Source organism: Capra hircus, chromosome 13 (assembly GCF_001704415.2).
Source record: "Capra hircus breed San Clemente chromosome 13, ASM170441v1, whole genome shotgun sequence".
Lineage (NCBI taxonomy): Eukaryota > Metazoa > Chordata > Mammalia > Artiodactyla > Bovidae > Capra > Capra hircus.
Window position 1 is genome coordinate 32,120,011 of NC_030820.1, and position 18,832 is coordinate 32,138,842.

At 39.5% G+C, this 18,832-nt stretch overlaps 1 protein-coding gene across 5 annotated transcripts in view; it reads left to right on the forward strand.

Moving 5' to 3' along the window:
- Window positions 1–18,832, forward strand: part of CACNB2 (calcium voltage-gated channel auxiliary subunit beta 2) — a 421,050-nt gene that overhangs the window by 204,346 nt on the left and 197,872 nt on the right. The window contains exon 1 of one of the 5 annotated variants that reach the window (XM_005687988.3): window positions 17,731–18,372. The exons of the other annotated variants lie outside the window; for them this stretch is intronic. Coding sequence (XP_005688045.1) covers window positions 18,322–18,372 — 51 coding nt within the window. The 5' untranslated portion in view covers window positions 17,731–18,321. Of the gene's footprint in view, window positions 1–17,730; window positions 18,373–18,832 lie in introns of those variants that run through there. 5 annotated transcript variants of the gene reach the window in all.

An 18,832-nucleotide genomic window follows, 5' to 3' on the forward strand; every position in this document is an offset into this window, starting at 1 on the left:
GAATCACCAAAGCCAAGAAACTAAGGGTTTGACTAAAAGAATCATCGCCTTACTCAATTTGCTTGATTTGTGGTTAAAACTACTGTTGACAGCAGGAAAGAGCAACAGAAAGCTCACATTTTTTCCTTCTAAGGAGACTGTTAGTAAACTCTTCACTCCACATGCCACAAACTGCAGTAATTCCTAAAGAGGAACCAGGAGGAAAATTTGTGCCTTAGAAACAGAGGGAACCAGAAAGGCAAGAACTCTGGTTTTTAATTTCAAGCTGTGAAATTTGGGTGCATCTATGCAGCTCTTGAGATGTTTTCTCAGGTGAGCAAGAAAGTGATCTTGAATCTTTCAACCACCGCCCCCTCACATTCATTATTAGATCAACTTGCACTTTAAACGCAGTGATATAAGCAGACTTTGGGAGGTTGTCTTAGTATGTTTTTTCTGGCTCTTCACATCCCTTCAGGAATGCCATGGTACCTCGGGAATTTAACTTCTTCCACTAGTTGCCAGGAATATGATAAATGAGTGACTGAGAAGGCAATTGTTTATCTGTGTTTCACTCACTTTAATAGTCCAGATATATGCCAACCGTGGGGACCATGACCTCTTACGAGTTTTGGCTTATTAACAAAGTGCTTTTTGCTTTCTGTCCTTTTATTTTAAATTTCTTTGGAAAGTTTGGGTTTATCAATAGGGAGAGACCTTTCTAGAACACAAAAGTCCCTTAAGAGTATTTAACTCTGATTTCCAAGAGAACAAAGCTAATGGTTCAGTTCAGTTCAGTTCAGTCGCTCAGTCGTGTCCGACTCTTTGCAACCCCATGAATCACAGCACGCCAGGCCTCCCTGTTCATCACATCTCCTGGAGTTCACTCAGACTCATGTCCATCGAGTCCGTGATGCCATCCAGCCATCTCATCCTCGGTCGTCCCTTTCTCCTACTGCCCCCAATCCCTCCCAACATCAGAGTCTTTTCCAATGATTCAACTATTCGCGTGAGGTGGCCAAAGTACTGGAGTTTCAGCTTCAGCATCATTCCCTCCAAAGAAATCCCAGGGTTGATCTCCTTGCAGTCCAAGGGACTCTCAAGAGTCTTCTCCAACACCACAGTTCAAAAGCAGCTGAATAACACCCAGATGAAAAGTGACTTATCTTTTCATGGATGAAACCTCATGATTTATAATAAGCAGACAGTAGGCAGATATTTTGTGGTTTGTAGTTGTTAATTATTAAGATTCTTTGCTGTTCACTGACTCAGTGTTTTGTTTGTTAGTTTGTTTTTTGTATCAATTCTTTTGTCTTATGAAATATCCTACATTTCTCTAATTTTACAAAATGACCTTGGATGAGATGGAGTAAGCAGATTAGAAACAATGAGTTGAGGGCTATGAAATATCTCTAACTACTCCATGATTTTATTTCTTCTAAAGAAAGTTGAATGGTATTTTATATTAGGTACAGTAATCTATGATTTAAAACATGAATCAACATGAAAGAAATAATGACTGTATTTGTGAGCTTACAGCCGAAGTAAATGACACATTGTCAAAATATGACATTAAAGGAATAAATTCTTTCAGTGTCTTATTTTTGCACTAGCGACCACAGCTGGCTAAGTCATTTAGGTTAATGCACTTTAATGTTTTGTATATGCAGCAGTCATAAATTTATAAAATATAATTCCCATGTAACTTCCCCCTTAAAAAGTCTAAAAAATAAAACATTTCCCAACAACCCTTGGAAATTACCCTCCACCTCCTAATCATCACTACAAGGTGGGACCAGTTTCCAGGACTCGTCTATGATATTGGTTTACAATATATTTCATTGTAGAATCTATATCACAATTTATATATCCACTTCTGCTGATGAACATTTGAGCTGTTTCTAGTTTCTAAGCACTAATAGAATCATAGTGTAATACAGCACAGCACAGCACCTTGAAAATTACAGTAGTACAGCACAACAGCTGGGCACGTTTGCATCTCTGAAAGTTTGTAACTTGAAGGATTGTATGTAGGAGACTTACTGTAGTGAGTCTCTTTCAGGCATGTTTTTTGGGATTTGCAATACAATCGCAGTTTCTTTAAAACACATCCCTGGGTTGGGAGGATCCCCTGTATGAGGGCATGGCAGTCCACTCCTGTAATCTTGCCTGGAGGATCCCATGGGCAGAGGAGCGTGGCGGGCTACAATCCATAGGGTTGCAAAGAGTCGAACACGACTGAAGCAACTTAGCACACATGCAAATGGGAAAGCATCAGTCCAGTTATTGCAATCTTAGAGACAGATTGCATGCCATCAATAACCTGTTAATAGACAATAGATAGAACACTTTGCACAATGGTATGATGTAGGGAAATATACAAGATGTCATATACAAAGGAAATACTAGTTTAAACATGTAACTGAACATATGAGTGAAGGTAATAGCAAAGGAGGTAAACAAAATCTTGATTAATATTCTAGTTTACAAAGAATCAATAGGCCATTCATTGTCTACTTATTAGGCACCATCTGTGTTAGACACCAGTGATACTATTAATAATATGAGTGAACAGAGTTTCTCCTCGTGACATGCTACAGACCAGTGGGGAAAGGGAGCATATCAGGTAACTATTTGCTTATACAGAGTGATTGGTGCCATAACAGAGAATTATGCCAAAGATGACAAAAAGGTCTTTCTCTGAGAAGATCCAAGATCTTCTAAAAGAAAGAGAAGCTTGAATTGGGTCTGAAAATATGGGTTGACCTCCGCCCAGGGAATCCAAGGGGTAGGTCCATCCCACAGTGCAACTGTGTTGCTGTCATTGTCATCACTAATACTTATTGGGTGAATAGAGGATAAAGGAATATTTAAGGAGAAATGAGTAAGACAATTAGAAAAAAGAATAAACAACAATAGAAATATTTTTAAATTTTTTAAAAAAATTATTGTACTATGGTTGCTTTCCAGTGTTGTGCTCATTTCTGCTGTTCAGCAAAGTGAATCAGCTCTGTGTATGTGCATATCCCCTCTTTTTTGGATTTTCTTCCCATTTAGGTCACCAGAGAGCACTGAGTAGAGTTCCCTGAGCTATGCTGTAGGTTGTCAGTAGTTATCTATTTTATACATAGTAGTACATGTACATAGTACATGTCAGTCTCATATTTTTAAATAATGTTGATTGGGAACTTATGGGTGCCAGACACGTGTTTGGCATTTTATGTATGTCACTAATGTATTCCTCATGCTAGAGCCATGAAAACTGTATGGTTAGTGCCTACAGGCATGTGACCTATGCTGTTTAGAAAGGTCCTGCCTTGGGGTTGATACTCTGTTAGTGCTTGCTGGAAATTCTTGATAATTTTGAGCAAAGGGCATCACATTTCCATTTTGCACTGTGCACTGCAAATTATGTGGCCACCCCAGAGTGTCTCCACTGTTTAGCTGAAGAAACTGGGTCCTGTCAACAACAGTCACTAGTCTCCCCGGGCCACACAGCTGTTCAGCAGAAGAGTCAAGACTCAGCCTAGTTCCTTGTGATGTTGACTCTCACTGGCTTCACTCCTGTGTTCATCTTTTTTGCTTTCCATTGAAATTAGCGGTAGAAGACAAGGGAAACTATCGTTAATTCAAGTAGGATGCTGAAATGGAAAGAAAAGAAACTCACTTGTGGAAAGGGAAAAATAAATTGAGAAGTCAGTTGAGGATGAGTGAAACATGGTTCTCATCAGCACTACCTTGAATTAAATGTGGAAATCCAAAATAAATAGTTGATGTAAAGCCTTTCTCTGGAGCAAATGGAGCTTTGAAATCAAAATCACATTCCAGCATGTCTTTGCTCAGTCTGGGTTACCCAAAGTGCAATCTGGTGTTGACCCAGCTCTGTTCTTTCTTGGTCATTTATGCAAGAAGAGCCACAAACAGAAGACGCATGGTATTACCATCAGGGAAAACAGCAGGTGGGACTGCATCAGGACTGTTGAACCATCTAACGGCATTATATTACACACTGCAAGTCAGTCAGATCCCATGTAATGTTTAATAACACAGCTCACTTGAAGAAGTTCTGCCTTAAAAGATCCCCATCTTTCTGTGGAATATGGAGCTTTACTCCTCAAACCATGGGATGCACTTCAGTTTTCAACTTATACTTCTTCAAGTTAATTCAGTGAGTAGGAAGTAATGATTTTTAAAAGCACTTTCCTAGGCCACCCTCCCCTGAAGACAAAAGAGTCAATTTTCCATGATATTAAATACTGATATTCGAGAACATTCCTGATTTGTTCATTCCATTGGAGATCAGGCCTGGAAATGTATTCTTATGGTATTCCAAAGCACCTGCAGATTTCAGAGTCCAAGTGAAATGACCACAAAAGAGCATGACTGTTATATAAAGAACATGTTTTCTTGTAAGTATATCCATTACGTGTTCATAATAAAAACAGCATAATTCTCTTTCAGTTCATTTCTTTAGTCTCCAGAGTATCAGATGTACTTTACTGCTATCTTGTGGAAATACGCACATCTGGAAATACTTACTTGCTCCCCCAGTGTTTTTTTTAATGACCACATTCGTGTCTGTAGTCGACGAGGGCAGAAGTTTAAGACAATATCTGACCAACTTCCAGGGTTCAGCAGGCTGGGGCCTTTGGAATCAGGATGGAGTGGGAACCTGCAGGGCTGGTTTGAGATTTGGGGCCAGTGGGAACTTGTGTCAAAGACACAAGTGAAGGCAGAGTGGAAATTGAGGATAGATAAGAAGTGCCAGAGGCTGGAAACATGATAGTAGGAATAGATACAAAAGAGAACTTCCCGTGGGGAGCTGATGAGACTTCATAGCCAGTTCTGAAAAGAGAACCTGAAAAGATCCAAGGCACCTGGAAACAGGCTGTGTCATGGCAATCTCTATACAGCCATCTAAGGATATTAAAAGGCATCATGCGCTAGGTTTCATGGTATAAATTCAAGAGCAAAGAGAATTCAAGGTTGAAAGACTGAACAAGGAATGATGAAAGTAGCCGAGAAAACAGGAGAAAATACCTGGCCCTGAAGCACTGGTTTCCTACCTTGGCTGCGTGTTAGAATCACCTGGGGAACTTTGAAATCTCTACCTACCCATGTTGCATCCCAGATCAATTAAGTCAGACTCTCAGGGGGGTGGGATGGAGGCACCAGTACAACTTAAAGCTCCCCAGAGATTCCACTTTGTAACACGGCCGAGAAACAGTGGGAGTGTGTACCTGGTCCTTTTGGCTTGGATTATCCACTTACATATCATACACAATGTAATTGACAGGCTAACCACTATTATACTTGAAAATACTTAAGTCATACTTACGTGGTTGGTCTACACATAATGCTTAAAGAGTTCTGCTAACTAGGTCTCAAAACATATCAAAGACTGGGACTTTTTTTAAGAAACAGCTCATTCTGCCACCCTAATTTAAAAGGAGTGTATATCCTGGGGAAAAAAACACTCTAATTTGAAAAGATATTTGCACCCCAATGTTCACTGCAACATTATTTACAATAGCTAAGACATGGAAACAATTCAAGTGCCCATCAACAGATGAATGGCTTATGAAGATTTGGTGTGTGTGTGGGTGTATGTATTGTTCTTTAGTCACTCAGTCATGTCTAACACTTTTGTGACCCTGTGGACTGTAACCTGCCAGGCTCTTCCATCCATGGGATTTTCCAGGCAGGAACACTGCAGTGGGCTCCATTTCCTTCTCCAGGGGATCTTCCCAGCCAAGGGATTGAACCCATGTCTCCTGCATTGCAGACTGCTTCTTTATCACTGAGTCACTGGGGAGGTCATATAAATACATATTACTTATAAATATATAAATCATAAGAAAAAATGAAATAATGCCATTAGTAGCAACATGGGTGGACCTAGAGAATATTATACTTAGTGAAGTAAGTCAGATAAAGTTAGATGAACACAATATTTTATCGCTTATATGTGGAATTTAAAAAATAATACAGATGAATCTATAGTCAAAACAGAAACAGACTCACAAACATAGAAAACAAACTTATGGTTACCAAAATGGGGGAAGGAGGGACAAATTAAGAGTATGCGATTAACAGATATAAACTGCTATACATAAAGTTGGAGAAGGCAATGGCACCCCACTCCAGTACTCTTGCCTGGAAAATCCCATGGATGGAGGAGCCTGGTAGGCTGCAGTCCAAGAAGTCGCTAAGAGTCGGGCACGACTGAGCAACTTCATTTTCACTTTTCATTTTCATACATTGGAGAAGGAAATGGCAACCCACTCCAGTATTCTTGGCCTGGAGAATCCCAGGGTCGGGGAGCCTGGTGGGCTGCCATCTATGGGGTCGCACAGAGTCGGACACGACTGAAATGACTTAGCAGCAGCAGCAGCAGCATACATAAAATAGATAAGCAACAAGGCTTTACTGTAGAACACAGGGAATTATATTCAGTACATTGTAATAATCTATGATGGAATATAATCAGAAAAATTAACTGAATCACTATGTTGTATACCTGAAACTAACACAGTATTGTCAATCAACTATAATTTAAAAAAAAAAAAAGGCCAGTCTGTATTAGTATTTCACACTAAGACATTTATCCTGAAGAGACTCCTTACACTGATGTAGACCTAGATCTGGGGTACAATGAAACGAATTCTCTGTTATTTGGAGTTAGGCAAGCTGCAGGGCTCCTGACCTACATGTACAAACCAGACCCTAGGTTGGAGATTTGTGGTATATGATCTCATTTGATCTTTAGAGTAAAGAAATGTAAAATTCTTCACATCTCCCCAATGCTTATTTTTACAGCATGTCTAGTTTTTCATGTGGTTCTCAGGGGACAGGTTTGACCTCACAGACTTTCTGAGATGGAGTCTCAGGGTCCTCAGATGCTGCTTGGAGAACCACTGACTGGAAGAATGTGCATGTTGAAAGCAGTCAGGACTCCTAATCCACACATAGAAATAGTTTCCAGTTTTCACTCCTGGTAGATCTCTGTGCTCTTTCCTTCACTTGCAAGGATTTTATTTTTGTTTTTGATTGCCTTTCTGATCTTTTCTTCACTCAGCTGTGGTCCAGGATACGTTCACGTTAAATGTGTGTATTCTGAGCCATTTAGAAATAAATACTGTTGATGTGGATACACAACCGTGTTACTAAAGAGAATGATAAACACTCAGGAGGAAGAAAAGTTTGCCCAAATTAAGTCCAAAGCAGTTGTTCATCACATTTTGAAACATGAAGGGTTCTGCTTGTAATACATCCCAGAGTTCCACAAACAAAACAAATAGTCTCAAGTTTTTCTTTTCAAAAAAGCAAATAATTAATCTTGCCTATCGTGTTTTTAAAACGTGATTGGAATATATTCTTCTCTTGGAGATGGTTTTCCTAAGTCATCTCTTACTATAAAAATAATGGAGTGGGGGAAATATAAGTTTAAAAAATAGATGTTTGTAGTCAAAATCAGGAAGTAAACAATTACATTATTGTGATTCACGTGAATTTACGTCTGGAAAGTAGGATTAGTTTCTCTACTTCACTGGAGAATTAGTAAAATGAAATCACATGGTAAGAACTATTCATTTAAGCTCTTAATCTTATTTTTAGCAGTCTTATAATTCATTTTAGTTGTATTCATTTAAGTGTAGTTGATTTATAGTGTTGTGTTAATTTCTGCTGTACATCAAAGTGACTCAGTTCTACACATATATACATACTTTTTCCTACATATTTTTGTAGTACCTTTATCCTGAATTCATTGTTTACTCCAGGTCTGTTTTGTTTATTTTATTGTGTTGAATTCATAAATTTGTGCTTTTAAAATGTAGAGGTTCATAGAGAGTAGAATGGTAGTTGCCAGGGACTGAGGGACGGGATAATAGGATGAAAGGGTACAAATTTTCAGCTCTATGATGAATAAGGTCTAGATTCTAATGTAATCATGGTGACTATAGTTGAAAACACTGTATTGTATAATTGAAATTTCTTCAGTGAGTAGAACATAAATGTTCTCATGCCCCTCCAAAAAAAAAAGAGGTAAATATGAGAGATAATAATTAATTAACTTGGAGGAAATCCTTTCATAATGTATTCAGTGGTGTATATCTTGGCTCTAATGAATAGTGCTGCATTGAACACTGATGTGCAGCCTAAGTCTCCATCCATAGATGAATGGATCAAGAAGATATGGGTGTATGTACAATGGAATATTGCTCTGCCATAAAAAATAAAATCTTGCCATATGTGACATGATGGCTGGATAAATTAGAAGATATTACACTAAGTGAAATAAGTCAGGCAGAGGAAAATAAATACTGTATGATGGCATTGCTATGTGAGATCTGAAAAACAAAAGAAAAACAGACTAAATACAGAGAGCAAACCAGTGGTTATCAGGGGATGGGAATAGGGGCTGGGGAAATAGATGAAGGGAATTAAGAAGTACAAATCTCCAGTTATAAAATAAGTAGGCCACAAGGATGTAAAATACGGCATAAGGAATATGGCCAATAAGATCATAATAACTTTATATGGGGACAGATAGTTACTAGACTTATTGTGGTAGTCACCATTTCATAATATATAAATGTCAAATCACTATATAGAATACCTGAAAATAACATAATATTGCATGTTGACTACATTTCAATTAAAAAGTATGTGTATGTCAAATCACCAAGATATACAATTTCAATATCTTACAATTTTACACATCAATTATATGTAGTAAAACTGGAATTTTAAAAGAATTCCAGGTTCTTCTTAATGATAACATAAATAACTCATTAAAATAACATTCACTATTTAATACTTAAAATGTTTGACAGGCTCCATATAGGTATATATTATATAATCGAATGCAAATGTAATTAGATATCAAGTATACTCCTTTCTGGAGAAGGCAATGGCACCCCACTCCAGTATTGTTGCCTGGAAAATCCCATGGACGGAGGAGCCTGGTAGGCTGCAGTCCATGGGGTCGCTAAGAGTCAGATGACTGAGCGACTTCCCTTTCACTTTTCACTTTCATGCATTGGAGAAGGAAATGGCAACCCACTCTAGTGTTCTTGCCTGGAGAATCACGGGGACGGGGGAGCCTGATGGGCTGCCATCTCTGGGGTTGCACAGAGTCGGACACGACTGAAGCGACTTAGCAGCAGCAGCATACTCCTTTCAGAATTCACTATGGCAACAGCTTTGTTGTTGTTCAGTCAGTCAGCATTGTCCGACTCTTTGCAACCCCATGGACTGCAGCACACCAGGCTTCCTTGTCATTTACCCATCTCCCGGAGCTTGCTCAAACTCCTGTCCATTGAGTCAGTGATGCCATCCAACCATCTCGTCCTCTGTCGTCCCTTTCTCCTGCCTTCAATCTTTCCCAGCGACAGGGTCTTTTCTAATGAGTCAGCTCATCGCATCAGGTGGCCAAATTATTGGAGCTTCAGCATCAGTTCTTCCCATGAATATTCAGGGTTGATTTCCTTTAGGATTGACTGGTTTCATCTCCTTGCAGACCAAGGGACTCTCAAGAATCTTCACCAACACCACAGTTGAAAAGCATCAATTCTTTGACGCTCAGCCTTCTTTAGGGTGCAACTGTCACATCCATACATGACTACTGAAAATGGCAACAGCGTTAGTTTCAATAAAAACTAGATGAAAATTAACCAATCAAATATTAGTTATTTCCAACTAATTTTTTTATCCTATTGTGAATGCCCTAGAGATTATCATTAGCAGCTCTGAGAATATTACATAAAGACTTTTTCATTGAACATGTTTACTAAAATAATAGTTTTAGAATTGTTAACAGTGGGACAAAGTGATTAACCTCTAATTTGAGTGACCAGTTGAACAAGCTCTTTTTGCATTGAGAGACTCTGACTTCTTGCTCAAGTCACCTAACCAGTCAGTTCATGGCAGCAGAGTGGAAACTCAGTTCTCCTGGCTCTGAGTCTAGTGTACTCTTCATTGTCCTGACTGTAAATCCAGGTTTTACTGGACTGTGGACCGGGTGGTGACTCTAACAACAATGAGAGAGTGTGTTCATGGTGGGGACATTAAAGCTGAAACTAGCGTGGTTGATGAGCTATAAATTCTACCCTTATCCCAGTGCAAAGGCCAACATGGTGTAAAAATCATTGTATAAGATGCCCTCAACTATTGCAGTTGCTCTAAAGAAAATCAAATAGGGTAAAGTGAGAGTTAGCAGTTGCACCTCAGTCTCGGAGATTGGGGGCTTCTTCAAAGAGATGAGTTTTGAAGTGAGACTTGAGTGATGTAAGATGGAGGCAGCCAGGCTCACGTCAACAGGGAAAGCTTTCCGAGTAGCTGCAGAGCAAGTACAGAGCCCTGACACAGGCACGTGCTTGGCGTGGTCTGTGGACAGAAGGAAGGCCAGGGTGGCAGCCGCGTGGCAGGGAAAGGGCAGAGTGAGGGGCCCTGAGGACAGGGATGTGGCCAGAAGCCCGTTCTCACCAAGCCATGAACACTATGGCTTTATCAGTTGAGATGAGAAGCTACTAGGAGATTTTTAAGCAGCAGAGTGAGAGAAGCAAATCCATGCTTTAAAAAAAGAGACCATTTGGCTTCTCTCTCGGGATCAGACAGCAACCCTGCCATGAATCAGGGATTCTCTCTAAGGAAGTCAAGAGACAGGTAATGAAGATTGGCCACCAGGGTTGACAGGACTCGCTGATGAGTTTTTGGTCTGGATCACAGGAGGGGCTCCGGGTTCTTTTCATCCTAATGTGCGAGACTGCCCATGTAGGGGAAGAATTAGTAGTTCTTTTAGAAGTACGTAAGACTCTTGAAAAGATTCATCAACATGGGAAGGTGTCTAGTTGGCATGAATCCAAGAGCCTGGAACTCAGAGGCTTGAATATTTTGGACTACACCTCACAGAAACTGAAAGAAGGGGTTCCAGGAGTGGGAAGTAATCATTCCTTTAACACAGGTGAGAAGTGGAAATTTCAGGGGGAAAATCCATAAGATAGCAAGACAGAGAAGGGCTGGGGAAAGAGGATTGGGAAATGAGACCAGAGTGGGTATCTCAAAACAGTAGGGAAGAAAACCAACATGTAACGTAACCTTCCTAATCCCCCAGGACACACCTCACAGCAAATAATACAAAGACAGTTGTATTGAGGGGAAATACTGAAACATTAAATATAATACATTGACTTACATAGATCCATTCAACTACTATAGTCATTTTTCTTTTTCCCTGTTTAATTTCTTTTAATTTTTATACATTTTTAAAGGCTAATTTCCATTTGCAATTGTTATAAAATATTGGCTGTATTCCTCATGTTGTACAATACATCTTTGAGTCTGTCTTACACCCAGTAGTCTATACCTCCAGCTCCCTCACCCCTGTAATGCCCCACCACTGGTAACTACTTTTTTTTTTTTTTTTTTTCTGTATCTCTCAGTCTGCTTCTTTTGTGTTGTATCACTAATCCTTTTTTATTTTTTGTATTCCACATATAAGTGAGATCATATAATATTTGTCTTTTGCTGTCTCACTTCACTGAGCATAACACCCTCCAAGTCCATCAGTGTTGCTGCACGTGGCATTATTTCATCCTTTTTAATAGCTGAGTAATATTCCATTTTATATACATATCACATCTTCTTTATCCATTCTCCTGTTGATAGGCATTTATGTTGCTGCCATGTCTTGGCTATTGTAAATAATGCCAGCCGCTTTTCTTTCATCTCTAACCATGGAAAGACATTTAATGAAATGAAAAGAGAGTTTTACAATATTAAATGCAGATTGCAAGTACCGAAAAATTACAAACTATACCTTTTCAAGGTCAAATTTACAATGGAACAGAACCATGAAGGTATAAAGAGGTCAGAGGGCCCTCAAAATACCCTCTTCCCTTCCATTATTCCTAGAATTGTTCAAAGTGGCAGCTTTGACTTAAAGTTACTGGGGCTTCTCATTAATAACAATACTCAAGGATATTTTCAAGTATATCTTATCTAGTCACAAGGCAAACAGGAAGATGGATGCTGCAGGAGAGAGTCCCTTTCAGTTTTTGTAGTCAGTTGGTTGTCATATGTTTGAAATTAACACATCTCTAAAAGGAAGGAGAAGGATGAGATGGCTGGATGGCATCACTGACTCGATGGACGTGAGTCTGAGTGAACTCCGGGAGTTGGTGATGGACAGGGAGGCCTGGTGTGCTGTGATTCATGGGATCGCAAAGAGTCGGACCCGACTGAGCGACTGAGCTGAACTGAACTGAAAAGGAAGTTGTTTAGCCAGTGTAAATTCTTAACTAGTGATAAAGTCTATGATATGGAAAAAAGACAGCTATTTTATCAAAGAGGAAAAAGGGGTAAGAAACCAGGTGAGTTCTCACTGCTAAATTTTTTTTTTCCCACTGCTGAATTTTTTACGAAATAAAAAGAGAGGGCCTTTATGTGAGTGGCTCTGATTTAAATGAAGATTTTCCTTTCATTGGCATTTATATGAATTGGGATTTAGAAGAATAAAATCTGAAAAAGGAAATTGAGTAGTACCACTATTCGGGTTAAATAGTATAGTTTTGGAACAAAATTGCTTTGCTCTTGCTTACCTCTTCTCTATCAGTAACCAGTAGCTCTGTTAGAATTGTCCCATGAAGTAAAAAAGTAAAATAAAATTTATTAGTAATACAACTATATTCCAATAAATATTTTTAAAAATGTATTAGTAGCAACTTAGATGGAAGGAAAACTCAGTTGTGGATGTGACTTTTCTTGTTTTTGTTTTTCAGTCTTTGTTTACTATGACATTTGGAATTGTTTCTTATTTTTACTTCTTAAGAAAACCATGTGTTTGGCTGTTATTTACAAAAAACACATGTGAGGTTTAGAGTATCCACACATGCTAGAGATTTGTTTTGCTGTTATGATTCACTGTCTGGTTAATGCATACCATAATTATCCATATTTGTGCACATATCATGGCCATTTGTAATCAAAGACAATGCTATTGAAGGCATAAACTCTAAACTGGGGTGTGATCAAGGGAATTTTTTTTTTTTTTTTTTTCACAATCCTTGCTGGTTAGGTAAACAGTCTGGACTTTGAAGTCTGGAGTGGCCATTTGAAATATGTGACCTCTAGAATTCTGTTTTTTTTTTTTTTGTCTCCTGGCAACAAAACATATTTATCCTTTGGCCACTACCTCCTCATCCAGAAAGGTCTGCTGCTGTTTTAAAATTTAAAACAACACATGGGAAAGTTGTCTCAGAATGAGGATTTGGTGCAACCGAAGCCATCCTCCAAGACTTTTCTGTTTACGTAGACAGGCAGTAACAATTGGGAATACAAATACAGCAATAAAAAGAACCCTTCTCTTGGCAGATGAGCAAGCGTGCCTCTTTAGTTATAAAAATAGCACTCAAGGAGTTCTCTGGTTAAAATGTCATTTTCATTAAGCTTTTTTCACAGTGTAGCAAAGACTTGGAGGTCAAGTTGAGGGTGCGGTGGAAGGAGACTGGAAGGCACAGTATTAGGGATGTGCCTGCCAGTAAGGACTGCAGAAACTTCAGGGCCTTCCATCTGAAATCTGACACCAAGCAACTTCAGTCATCTCTGGGGGCTCCTCTCATAGAGAACCATAGAATAACCGGGCACTTGGCTGAGCTCCCAGGAGCTGTTCTGGAGCTACCGCGCGCACAGCGGTCTCTTCTCCTGCCTCTCCCTGCAGCACCCCCCGCCCACCTGCCCCTGGCATTTAGGCAACCTGACAATACGAATGGAATCTCACATCATGTCTTGGGTTATAACTTAAAGTCCTTCCTATCCATGGCATTGATGCAGAGGGCACCTTCAAGTTACTCAAACTCAGCACGATTGCCGCATTTAGCTGGATAAATCTTTGTTGAAGGGGGTGACCCGGGCATTGTCACATTCTTGGCTTCCATCCACACCACCCCCCATGTGGCAATGTTTCTTAGTCATTGCTAAATGTCCCCTGGGGAGTGAAATCACTCCCAGTTGAGAACCATTGAATTATAGGAAGAAAAACGAATATTTATTTTGCATTTCTGATTATGTCAGATACAGACTCAATGTTTTATGTAATCCTGAACATTATCTTTTGAAGTCTAACCTCCTTTTCAAAGATTGGGAACCTGAGGGGTGGCAAGGATGGTGTGGTGGTGGTGTTTTTATTTTTTTTTAATTTTTGGTTCTTTTTTTATTTTCCAGCACCCAACAATGAAAATGCATTATAACCAAAGAAATTCTCAGTGACTCCTGTTAATTTTTGCCTTAATTATCCCCAGGCCTGTTTTTCCATTCTCAATAGTCTGTCATTGATGCTTAAACTTCTTCCCTAATATCTCTTCCTCAGCTTCTCTCTTCTTCTTCTTCCCAGAGATTACAAGAAAATACCCCTCAATCCCATTTTGAAAGCAAGAAAGAGAAATCCAAGTTAGTGTGTGAAAAGAATGCTATAAGAAAATACTGCTGCTTAGTATTAGAAAGTTTATCAGTGCTTAGAAAGGGTTTGAAATCCTTGTATGCCTCATTCAGAATTTCCATACCTTCAGTCCAGTTCAGTTCAGTCGCTCAGTCATGTCCGACTCTTTGCGACCCCATGAATCACAGCACACCAGGCCTCCCTGTCCATCACCAACTCCCGGAGTTCACTCAGACTCACGTCCATCGAGTCAGAGATGCCATCCAGCCATCTCATCCTCTGTCATCCCCTTCTCCTCCTGCACCCAATCCCTCCCAGCATCAAAGTCTTTTCCAATGAGTCAACTCATACCTTACCTTCCTCTTATTCAAACGCCACTTGTCTTTTGCTTGCCTGGCATCAATATTCAGTAAATATTTTTCCATTGTGGTGGCATTTTAGCAGCACGATATACTAATGTGGGGCCAGATGTGGAAAGCAAGCCATCATGTTTGCCACTGTCAGAAAATAAACTGTTTCAAGTTGAAAACTGGTGTCCAAGTATAATTTCCAAAAAATTTTAGATTGTTTCTCTCAAACAAATAGAGAGTGAATATGAGATGACGGTGTTTTTGACATTCATTGAGGAAACCAGCAGGACGGTAAAGTCCATTTAAAGGATTATGGGAGAGACAGGGTACTTATAGCTATTGAAAGAAAAAATACTGGGCTAAGATTATTAAATTAGATACAAAACTGGTTAATGCTGTGCAGGGCAAAGAAATGAAAATTCGAGGTGTTTATCTTTTATGCAGAAATCATTAGCAGTAGACAAATTCACTGCTGGACAAGTTATTTGCATTTCTGTCGGTTTCCTACGTGTTAATATCTGCCCTCACAGAGACACAAAATATCCCAATCCATAGTAACTACTCAAGTTTCTAATTTCCCTAGAAAGTTAGATAATCCTTGGTTGCCTGTTAAATACTTAAAACTTTTTTTTTAAGGTTGGAAAAGTAATAAAAACCTATTGTAGAAAGTTTTAAAACTACTAATTTTTTAAAGAGGAGAGAAAATAACCATGCTCAAAACCACTACCCAGATGCAGCCACTATGAATAGAATTCATATGTTCCCTTACAACTTTTTTTTTTAATTTTGGCTGCTCTGAGTCTTCATTGCCGTGGGTGAGTTCTCTAGTTGTGCATTCCAGCTTGGTTGCCCCATAGCATATGGGATTTTAGTTCTCCGACCAGGAATAGAACCCGAGTCCCCTGCATTGGAAGAAGGATTCTTAACCACTGGACCAATGGGGAAGTCCCCTCCTTTCAACATTTTTCCTAAATATTTTTAACAGTGGAGTAATTAATGTGAAAAAAAAATCAGGCTATTTTTTATCTTTTCCTTACTAACAAAGATCATGTCCTATCCTATCTATGATTTTAACGTCTCTATAATAATCTGGCCTTTGTTGTATCATGATCCTTTTCACTTTTTCCTAATTCATTTCTTTATTATGAACTTTTTCAGAATATAAAATAATGCAGACAGCAATATAATGACCAGTGGTACAGATCCAAACTAGTTTAAGAGAGAAAATATCACTCAGAGAGCTGCCCCTGCCCCCATCAGCCCTCCAAATGTCCTCCTGTCCAGATGGAACCACTCTTCTGGGTTTGGTACTTATTTTCATATTTATCTTTATATTTGTAGCTCATCCATAAAGTATTAGGTTGGCCAAAAAGTTCACTTGGGTTTTTTGGTAGCATCTTATAGAAAAACCTAAGTGAGTTTTTTGCCCAACCCAATTAATGGTATTTTTGCATATTTTCAAACCCTGTTCAAATCACATCACAGGTTCTTAAGGTATTAAGGTCCTGAAACTTGGTCTTTTCTCTCCACCTTATGTTTGTGGAGAGTGATCTGTGTACTTAGAATTCAGTCACTTTTAGTGCTGAATACCGTCTACAACTGTGTTAACCCCCTTTCCTCTTGAGACACAGTGAGGTTGGTTTCCATTTTTTATTGTAACCCCTGTGTTGCTAGGGACATTCTGCACCTGCACCTCCCTGTGTACCTGTGTGAGCGCTTCTCTGGGTGCGTATTGAGCAATGGAGTGCCTATTAGTGGGCGTGCACATCTGCCTCCTATGACATTCTACTAAGTGTTTTACATGACTGCACCAACTTATACTCCCACCAACAATGCATAAAAGTCTGGTGGCTCTGCATCAGGGATTGGCCAAACTCTGTGAAGGACTGAATAGGAAAGCTTTTTTTTAAATTAATGTATTTGGTTGTGCCAGTCTTAGTTGCAACGTGCGAGTTCTTAGTGGCAGCATATGGGATCTAGTTCCCTAACCAGGGATCAAACCCATACGCTCTGCATTGGGAGCGTGGAGTCTTAGCCACTGGACCATCAGGGAAGTCCCCTTAGTAGGGGAGTTTTAAGCCGTGATGAGCGACATGTTCTCTGTCACAGCTATTCAACTCTGCTGTTGTCAGACAAAATCAGCCACGGACAGTTCATAAGTGAATGAGCCTGACGATATTCTAATAAACTTTACCCAAGGACACTGGAATTTGAACTTCGTATCATTTTCATGTGTTCCCAAATACAATTCTTCTTTTGATTTTCTTGAACCATTTAAAAGTATAAAACACAGTCTTAGCATGTGGGTTATGCAAACAAACAGCTGAATAGATTTGGAACCCGGTCATAATTTGCCAATCACTGCTTGACATCCTGTCCAAGATCTGGCATTTTAAGATATGTTAAATGTTTCCACTCTACTGAGTATGAAATGATAAATTGTGAATTTAATTTGTACTCCTGATTAGTAGTGAAGTCAAGCATTTTATCGTGTTTATTAGCCATTAGGATTTTCTCTCAATGATTTATCTCTTCATGGGTTTTTTTTTCCCCATATTTTTTAAGATTGTGGGTATTTTATTTATTGACTTACAGGAGTTCTTTCTATTTTCTGGCTGGTAATCCTTTGTTGCATGCTTTGTAAATGTTCTCAGTGTATTGTGGTTACGATTTCACTTTTGAAGGAAATCTTTTGATGAAAAGTTTTCAAATTAAAACTGAATGTATCCAAGTGATACTTACTTGACTGTGAAAAAAAATTATATTTTTCATACACATTGAGAATGTGAAAGGTAACCACAAAAGGAAGATACCAGGACTTCCCTGGTGGTCCAGTAGTTAAGACTTTGTCTTCCAATGCAGGAGATGAGGGTTTGACCCCTGGTCTGGGAACTAAGATCCCACATGCCTCATAGCCAAAAAACCAGAAGATAAACAACAGAAGCAGTGGTGTAACAAATTCAATAGACTTTAAAAATGGTCTGTATTAAAAAAAAAAAATCAAAAGGAAGATACCACTTTCTGAGGTGGGAAGAGAGGAAATATTTCTTCACTGAGCGGAAGTAGAATGCGCCTCACTATTACTCCAGACTGTCTTCAGTTCCACTCATTTCCTTGAAGGGAAACAGTTTTGCAACCTGAAGTTCTCTAGTGAAGACAGTGTCTAAGTGCCGATTCGAACCGGGCTGCCCGAAGGCATACATCTGATCTTCATGAAACGTGACTTGGCTTTCACAAGTTTGCAGGCTTCTCAATTCCAAGCCAGCTGACGTCTTTCAGAGGAGAAAAAGGCCCTCCCCCTTGCGTTAGTTAATTGACTCTGATGGGCTCCTCTGGCCGCCTAAGTGGTTCTGGAACAGAGAGCACTGTTGTAATCTGAGGAACTTTCGAAAGTCACCCGGCCAAGACAGCACACCCCCCAAGCCAGCGAGGAAAAAGGAAAGCTGTTGCAATGCTGGTCAGCAAAACAAGACTTGGCTGCCCGGAGCTTTGTTACTGAGTTCTTGCTCCTGTGAAGGCCTCTGGAGAGCTGGGCCCACTTGGAGCTGGGCTGCTATGTTTGACAGACGCCTCATGTCTCCTCAAACTAAGTGCCTTCTTCCTGGGGTAAGCTTGTGGGCAGGGAGGCAGGCCAGAGGCACGGTGTGGTTGCAGGAAAACAGGGATGTACCGCCTTGTAAAGGAACTCAAGCAAAATATCACTCGGTGGCTTCCCTTTTTCAAAGCTTTTCTTATCTAGCCAGAAATGTTGGCATTCACGGTGAGACTACATCAGTGTCCATGGAGTGGAAGCCAGTAAGACTGGAATTTGGTTGTAAAAAGTGTATCTTAGTGAGATCGATTTAGTAGCTGGGGAGAGAGAGAGAGGGAGGCGGAGAAATTTGCTGGAAAATGAAAATGCTTTTTCCAGCTGTAGGCAGTCACTTGTCGCTTCAGGGACAGCCCAGCCACTGAGCTGTTTCTGAGGCTTTTCTATGTAAATCAGAATAATGTGACATCCTATGTGCTTGCAATTTAAGATTTGATTGCCATTTGTCACATTAAAAGTTTTTATTTTTATTTAATG